The 8545-nt window shown below is 40.3% G+C and overlaps 1 protein-coding gene across 5 annotated transcripts in view; it reads left to right on the top strand.

The window, feature by feature from the left end:
* NPSR1 (neuropeptide S receptor 1) overlaps positions 1 to 8545 on the top strand; it is a 284313-nt gene that overhangs the window by 200633 nt on the left and 75135 nt on the right. For 3 of the 5 annotated variants that reach the window (XM_011973102.1, XM_011973089.1, XM_011973094.1), the window contains exon 4: positions 4629 to 4722. The exons of the other annotated variants lie outside the window; for them this stretch is intronic. In XM_011973102.1, coding sequence (XP_011828492.1) covers positions 4629 to 4722 — 94 coding nt within the window. The remainder of the gene's footprint in view (positions 1 to 4628; positions 4723 to 8545) is intronic. 5 annotated transcript variants of the gene reach the window in all.

Below are 8545 nucleotides of genomic sequence, written 5' to 3'. Positions count from 1 at the left end.
GTCCAGGGATCCTCCTTTATATGAATCCAATCTGGCATTTTTCTAAGTAAAATTTCTCTGTTTCCAGCATTTAAGTCTCACTTCTCTGTGCAAGATTTTCTTTAGTTTTATATTTCCTAGGTCATTTCTGTCAGAATTAAGGGGTGGGGTAGTGAGAATTCAGACATATGTCCTCGAGCTGCCATCTGTTCTCCGAATGGTATCCCATATGTTGTTGATGTGTAGAGTTTTCATTGTTGACATTTATGAATTGACTATAATTGTACTTTGATTTCCTTCTTGACTCGAGTTAATTATGAGGGTGTTTAAATTTCCAAGTGGTATTTTTTTTTAAGCATGTTACTAATTTCTGCTTCATTGCTCATTGTTTTGAATATGTGATTTGCGTAAGTCCTACTTTTTAGAGCTATTGAGAGGGGTTTTTTTTCCTTGGTAGTTTAGTATATTGCCAATTTTTGAAATGTCCAGATATTTTACAGTGATGCATATTATTCTTATGTTATGAAGTCTATTTTTTCTCTATATATATTTTTGTTTATTCTTCTGTAAAACTTTGAACAATTTCATTATATATTTAGTGTTATGTTACTTGTTACATATAAGTTTGTGAATATTCTATTGCCATCATGTGTTGTATCTTTTATCAATATAAACAATCCTTTATCACATGAAATGCTGTTTGCTTTGAATTTAATTTGTCTAATAGCAGTGTTGTAATGAATGCCTTCTTTAATTTTTACTTGCTTGATATACCTTTGGCCATCCCTCTATTTCCACACTTAGATATCTAAGTGATGTGGTTTTAAATTTTTCTCTTTTCAACAGTATATAATTGGATCTTAGGGAAGTTTTAAAACAAGTTATTTTCTTAATGAAAGAGCTTAAGTCATTCACATGTATTGTGACAGATAGTGTTTCGGTTTGGTGTTATTTCAGTTACCTGAGTTTAGTCTTTCTATATTAAAGGGTTTTTGTTTGTTTCTTTTTTGCTATTTACTTGTTTTTTCTTTTTATTTGATTATCAACTGTGGTAGGCTTGAAAAAAGTCCTCCCCACCCCCCACAAAATCCATATTCTAATCCCTGGAACCTGTGATGTTACCTTATATAAGAAAAGGGAACTTTGCAAATGTAATTAAGTTAAAGATCTTAAAACTGGGAGATTATTCTGGTTTATCCCAGTGAGTCGCAAATGCAATCACAAGAGGGAGGCAGAAGGGGGCGTGACACACAGACAGAAGAGGAAAAGGCAGAGCTTGGGCTGATATGGTCACAAGCCAAAGACTGTTGGCAGTCACCTGAAGCCAGAAGAGGCAAGGAACAGATTCTCCCCTAGAGTCTCTGGAGGAATCACGGCCTTGCCAAACTTTTATTTTTGCCCAGTAGAACTGATTTTGGACTTCTGGTCTCCAGAGCTGTGCGAGAATAAATTTATGTTGTTTTAAGCCATCAAGTTTATAATAATTTGTTATAGCCACCATAGGAAGATGATTAAAATTTCTTCATTTTTATTTCACTCTATCATAGCTTATCTTTAACTTTTAGCTTTAATATATCTCTATCAAGGTAAAAAACAAAAGAGATACCCAAAATACATAACAAAATTGAACATGATGTCTTTTGTACTCTGTCCCTTCACTCAACTCCCTTAAGTTTTTCCTGAAATGTTTCATAATCATATTTATAACTATTTTGTAAGCATTTCATGTGTTTCTAACTTCATTGCTTACCATAGTTGTTATTATTCTATGCTCTTTCCTCTTCTTGAAGTTTTATTTTTGATTCAATTCTCAATTAGCTGAAGTATGCCAGGAAGAGTATATAATGTTATATTTTCTTCCTTCTTATATATCTGAGAAAATTGTTCTGTGCCTTGGCACAGAAATTATATTTACAAAGTTCTTGGATCATAATTTTTTTCAAAACTCTGAACATGTTGTTTTACTATTTTCTGGCATTAAGTTTTGTGGGAAAGAGGCATGATAATTTAAGATGCATTTCCTTTAGGTAACCTTCAATTTTTTTTACCCTGCCTTAAATGCCTGAAGATGGTTGATCTCTGAAATTAAATACTCTTTTGATTGTATCTCAAAGTCGGCATCTTTTTATCAACATTGACTGCTCTTCTGGACACTCTTGTTTGTGGCTTTTCCTTTCACTCAGATTCTGAACTGTGCCTGTCACCTCCCTCAAGACAGCTGCAGAGCCCCAAGATCCTTATAACCTTCTCACCATGATGTTCCACCCCACAGGGTTCTGCCATTGTGTGCTTTCTTTTTCATCCTTCTCTGATGCCACCTCCTCTTCTGTTTGTAGCCAGCCTTAATAATTCTAAATTCATGGATCACAGGTAGAAACCCCAGTTTTGTCTAAGTAGACGATCGATTTTTTTTTCTTAAACCTGGTCATTCATTTTTCTCTTTCTCTATTTATCACTTTTTCCCAATAAATAATTTTTCCTTATAGTTTTCATGGGAGCCTTCAATTTCTTTTTTTTAACCTTTTTTCTAGCTTTTATTTTAAGTTCAGGGGTGCATGTGCAGGTTTGTTACACAGGTAAACTTGTGTCATGGGGGTTTGTTGTACAGATTATTTCATCATCCAGGTATTAAGCTTCATACTCATTAGTCATTTTTCCTGATCCTCTCCCTCCCCGCACCTTACACCCTCCTATAGGCCCCAGTGTGTGTTTTTCCTCTCTGTGTATCATATGTTCTCATCATTTAGCTTCCACTTATAAGTGAGAATATGCAGTATTTTGTTTTCTGTTCCTGCTGAAGATAACGCCCTCCATCCATGTCCATCCATGTCCCTGCAAAGCACATTATCTCATTCTTTCTTATAAGCCTTGAATTTCTAATCATTCCCCAGAACCTCCTCCCTATGTTGCCTTTCACAACATTAGTGCTGAGATGCATTGTGGAAATAACAAACAATAAAGAACAACAATGTATTTGATTGTCATTTGTCTGATCCAGAGAAAGAACAAAAAGGCATGAATTCAGAACAAAGGTAATTGCCAAGAAGAAAGTGAAGTAAATGCTCTCCGTTAGACTTCAGTCTACAAGTTACTCTCCTACTCCCTCTGGATTTGATCTTAATGTTACAAAACAGAGATACAGCCAAACTCTTGGTAGAAATGAGGCTCCAAGTTACCTGAAAAATGTCCACCTTGATCATCCCTTCAAATATATTGCATTTAATCACATTCTAAATATACTCTTCACATAAGAGAAATTAACTTCTTAAATCCCAATTTCCTTTTCTAATTATGCAAAAAAGATTGTACACAGATAATTAAAAGGTGTGGATAAAGTTAATAAAAGAGACAGTGGGAAGGAAGAGGAGACCCAAAGCCTGAGCCTAATGAAGTGGATGAAAAAGGGGAGCTTTCTGATGGTGTCAGTGCTGTTGATGATAAATGATTCAATACCACACATAGGCTCCCTAAAACCGGAACCCTTCTATCATCTCTCAACTCCCACTGATAAAAGACAACTGAACTTTTGTTTCTAATTATTCTGGAATGTCAATTGTGGCAGAAAAAAATTAGTTTAGCTTTAAAAGTCAATTACAAACAAATGTACCATGCAAATGTCAAGGGCTGATCCTGAAATATGGAGTTTCCAAGAGGCCAAGGGAATAAGTGAGCAAGAAAGAACTGGAAGCATTCTCAGTCATCATGGCCAGCAGTACAAATTCTAGCACCAGGGACCAAAATCTGCCTCCTGGTGTGGAGATGAAAAGGGAGAGTTCCCTGGTCCATCCATCACAGGACATGGGACAAGGGTATGGCTCTCTGTTCAGCTGCCTCAAGCTCAAACTCCTTATAGTAGGGGAAGCACACAGAAGGGTAGGTGCAGGAGCCAGGGCAAGCACTTTGAACTCCAGCCCCACAGTAGTGTCTGGGGTGGGTGCCTACGACTCTTGAAGCCACAGTGTTATAGTGCTGTTTTAACTCTGCCGCCTGCAGATGGCTTAAGTAGTAATCAGCTCAGTACCCTCTTGGTCCTCAGGTCCTTGTCCATAGTCCAGGAAGAGTCAGGTCACACACAGATTTGAAGGATGAATGCAGGAGTTTTATTGAGTGGTGGCGGTGGTTCTCAGTGGGATGGATGGGGAGCTGGAAGGGGGATGGAGTGGGAAGATGATCTTCCCCTGGAGTTTGGCTATCCAGGGCCAATCTCCTCTCTGATTGTCCCCAGCTGAACTCCTCTTGGTGTTCAGACCCTCCTTCTCTTCTCTCCTTCTCTGCCATGCCATTCTGCTATTCGTCTGCTCATCTCCTCCTGGAGCCTGGGATTTGGGGTTTATATGGGTACAGGATAGGGGCATGTGGCTGGCCAAAAGGCAACTTTTTGGGCACAAAAACAGGAATACCTGCTCTCATTTAGGACCACTGGTTTCCAGGCTTGAAGGTGGGGTCTTTGCTGGGAAACTGCCCTCTTCCATCCAGTATTTCCCTTTCTCTTGTCCATATAAGAGAGTTATTTCCCTTTGTAACCCAACACTCACTCTTTCTTTGGTTCACCTCTCAGGTTTCTAAATAACACAAGGTGCTATTCTTTCCATTATGTGCATTTCCTCACCTCTTTGAAGTCATGAGCTTCCTCTCATTTCTCTCTTTAGGTTGTGCTGCTCTACGCCTCTACCTACGTCCTGGTGTCCCTCAGCATAGACAGATACCATGCCATCGTCTACCCCATGAAGTTCCATCAAGGAGGTAAGTTGGCTTGACCAGGTGATCTTTCATAAAGAATTGTCCTTGTGTGAGGGTAGGATTGTTTTCACTAATATTTTACTCTTCGTAATAGTGATCTTCCTCCTCTTTCCTTCTCTTTCTTCTCCTCTCTTCATTTTCTTCTTCCACCTCTTTCCTCATTTCATGGGTCTGATTGTTCAAAAAGATGTATAAAAGAAAACTTAGATGCCTGAAAAAATGTTGATGGTTCCCATGGACAGCCCAGAGCCACTAAGGAAGGTGGGTTACTGACCCACTTTGTGACCATTTACCTTGATGCTGCTGCTTCCGTCTTTTTCCTCTAGAGCAGTGTTGACATGCATACCTGTCCAAAAAAACAAACTCTCCCACACTAACTTCTGATTTTCCAGAGACAAACACCTTGTCCTCCTTATCCAAAACCATAGAAATAATCAGAAAGACATTTTAAATTGATCATTGTATTGATAAAAAAACAACAACAAAAAAGGAAACTCTCCTTGATCCAGAAATGGTGAGGGATCCCTAAGAAAAGGAAGCAGATAGGTCAGGGGGAAGGCTGAGACCACACAGCCCACAAAACTCCCAGGAGATGCTGAAGTGGGATGGGAGGCCTTAAGAGCACTTCCTGAACAGGCTGCATAAATATGGAGTGCAGGAGAGGAACTGAGGCAACTGACAAGGTGATTTTTTAAGTACAACACAGAGGATTAATCACAGCAAGTTTCCCTGGATTTTAATTAATCACAGCAAGTTTCCCTGGCAGAGTGGGGCCCTGGGGAGCAGTAATGCCCTAGAGGAAGGGTGGGTACATATTCACAAGACTAGCTGCCTACTGCTCTGCCCACAATCAGAGACAACTCTCCTCCATATACCCTGAAAGCAAATACAAAGCGAGTGTTTAGCAACCTGTCCTCCCTTCCTCCAGATAACTTTGAAAACTGATAAAGAACCTAACAAAAAATCTTGACCACAAAAATGAGGTGCAATCAAATGTTATTTAAAAAATGACAAAATCCAAACTGTAGAAAACAGATAATACATTTAAAATCTCATTCCACACAATTTGCATCTAGGGAAGCAAATTTAATAGAGGTAGCAGAATTTTAGGATAAATATGATTAACGTCAACAAGGATCTACAAGAAGTGGGGTGAAATAGGGTAATTTCATTTACTATTGACAGGGGTATAAGTAAACACATCTTATTGAAATATAAAATGTGCAGCCCTTTGATATGACTTCCTGGTATGTGCTCTGGAGAAACACCCACATGTGTGCATGTATATATATGTGATATATATCATGGCATTGCCTACAGTAGCAGGAATTCATTGCTAACCTTGGCGTGTCTCAGTGGAGGAATGGTTAACTAGTCTATGGAAGAAGTTTCAGTAGCTTATGTTTATTGATTGCATACTAGGTGTCATTCATGATTCTGATTTATACATATTAAATATTTTAATATTCATAATATCTCTGTGACGTGGGCTCTATTATTATCTGCATTTTACAGGTAAGGCAATTGTTGTTCCAAGAGTGAAAGTAATTTGCCCAAGGTCACAGCTAGTAAGTGCAAGAGCAGGATTTGAATCCATACAGTTTGGGTCTAGCTCCAGCGCCCTCAAATGCTATATAGCCTGCCTCTCAATGTGGAAGTGGTAGAGCCATGGGCAGTAATACACATCAACATGAACATATCTACATTGTATGCTGAGTGACAAAAACAACATGCACAAAAATCCACGCAGAATGACATTAAAGTCAAAAACTCAAAACAGTGCTAGATGCTGTGTACTGAAAGAGAGGAGCAGAAAGAGAGAACACACAAAAGAAAACTCTAGGAAAAATAAACAATTATTTGCAAAACCTCACACCAAACTTGACATCTGACCTCACTTCTAGTTATGGGAGTTAGACCAGTGGTGTGACCACCACAGGAACTTATATGCAAGGCAGTAATTTTTACATGAAGATAAATGTGTTGTGTGCAATTAAAATTAATTTATTTTGATCATGCTTGTTATGCCTACTGTACAGCATAAGACATATGAGTAACAATACTAAATTGTATACTTAAGAATTTGCTAGGGATCTGTTCCAAGATGGTCGACTAGGAACAGCTCCGGTCTGCAGTTCCCAGCATGATCGATGCAGAAGACAGGTGATTTCTGCATTTCCAACTGAGGTACCTGGTTCTTCTCACTGGGACTGGTTGGACAGTGGGTGCAGCCCACAGAGGGTGAGCCAAAGCAGGGCAGGCCATCACCTCACCCGGGAAGCACAAGTGGTGGGGGGATTTCCCTTTCCTAGCCAAGGGAAGCCGGGACAGACTGCACCTGGAAAAACCGGACACTCATGCTAAATACTGCACTTTTCCCAAGGACTTAGCTACTGGCAGACAAGGAGATTCTCTCCCATGCCTGGCTCAGTAGGTCCCATGCCTATGGAGCCTTGCTCACTGCTAGCACAGCAGTCTGAGATCGAACTGTGAGGCAGCAGCCTGGCTGAGGGAGGGGCGTCCACCATTGCTGAGGTATGAGTAGGTAAACAAAGCAGCCAGGAAGCTCAAACTGGGCGGAGCCCACCACAGTTCAGCAAGGCCTACTACCTCTATAGGCTCCACCTCTGTGGGCAGGACATAGCTGAACAAAAGGCAGCAGACAGCTTCTGCAGACTTAAACGTCTCCGTCTGACAGCTCTGAAGAGTGCAGTGGCTCTTCCAGCACATTGTTTGAGCTCTGAAAATGGACAGACTGCCTCCTCAAGTGGGTCTCTGACACCTGTGTAGACTAACTGGGAAACACCTCCCAGCAGGGGCCAACAGACACCTCATATAGGCGGGTGCCCCTCTGGGACAAAGCTTCCAGAGGAAGGATCAGCCACCAATATTTGTTGTTCTGCAATATTTGCTGTTCACAGCCTCTGCTGGTGATACCCAGGCAAACAGGGTCTGGAGTGGACCTCCAGGAAACTCTGACAGACCTGCAGCTGAGGGACCTGACTGTTAGAAGGAAAACGAACAAACAGAAAGGAATAGCACCAACATCAACAAAAAGGACATCTACACCAAAACCCCATCTGTAGGTCACCAACATCAAAGATCAAAGGTAGATAAAACCACAACGATGGGAAGAAACCAGAACAGGAAAGCTGAAAATCCTGAAAACCAGAGGGCCTCTTCTCCTCCAGCGGATTGCAGCTCCTCACCAACAATAGAACAAAGCTGGACTGAGAATGACTTTGACGAGTTGACACAAGTAGGCTTCAGAGGGTCGGTAATAACAAACTTCTCCGAGCTAAAGGAGCATGTTCAAACCCATCGCAAGGAAACTGAAAACCTTCAAAAAAGGTTAGACAAATGGCTAACTAGAATAAACAGTGTAGAGAAGACCTTCAATGACCTGATGGAGCTGAAAACCATGGCACGAGAACTTTGTGATGCATGCACAAGCTTCAATAGCTGATTCAATCAAGTGGAAGAAAGGTTGTCAGTGACTGAAGATCAAATTAATGAAATAAAGTGAGAAGACAAGGTTAGAGAGAAAAAAGAATAAAGAAACAAACAAAGCCTCCAAGAAATATGGGGCTATGTGAAAAGACTAAATCTATGTCTGATTGGTATACCTGAAAGTGATCAGGAGAATGGAACCAAGTTGGAAAACACTCTTCAGGATACTATCCAGGAGAACTTCCCCAACATAGCAAACAAGGCCAACATTCAAATTCAGGAAATACAGAGAACACCACAAAGATAATCCTCCAGAATAGCAACCCCAAGACACATAATTGTCAGATTCACGAAGGTTAAAATGAAGGAAAAAATG

The sequence above is a fragment of the Mandrillus leucophaeus genome, unplaced genomic scaffold (genome assembly GCF_000951045.1).
Source record: "Mandrillus leucophaeus isolate KB7577 unplaced genomic scaffold, Mleu.le_1.0 Scaffold100, whole genome shotgun sequence".
In the NCBI taxonomy this organism is placed as follows: Eukaryota; Metazoa; Chordata; class Mammalia; order Primates; family Cercopithecidae; genus Mandrillus; species Mandrillus leucophaeus.
This window is presented reverse-complemented; position numbering and strand designations above follow the sequence as displayed.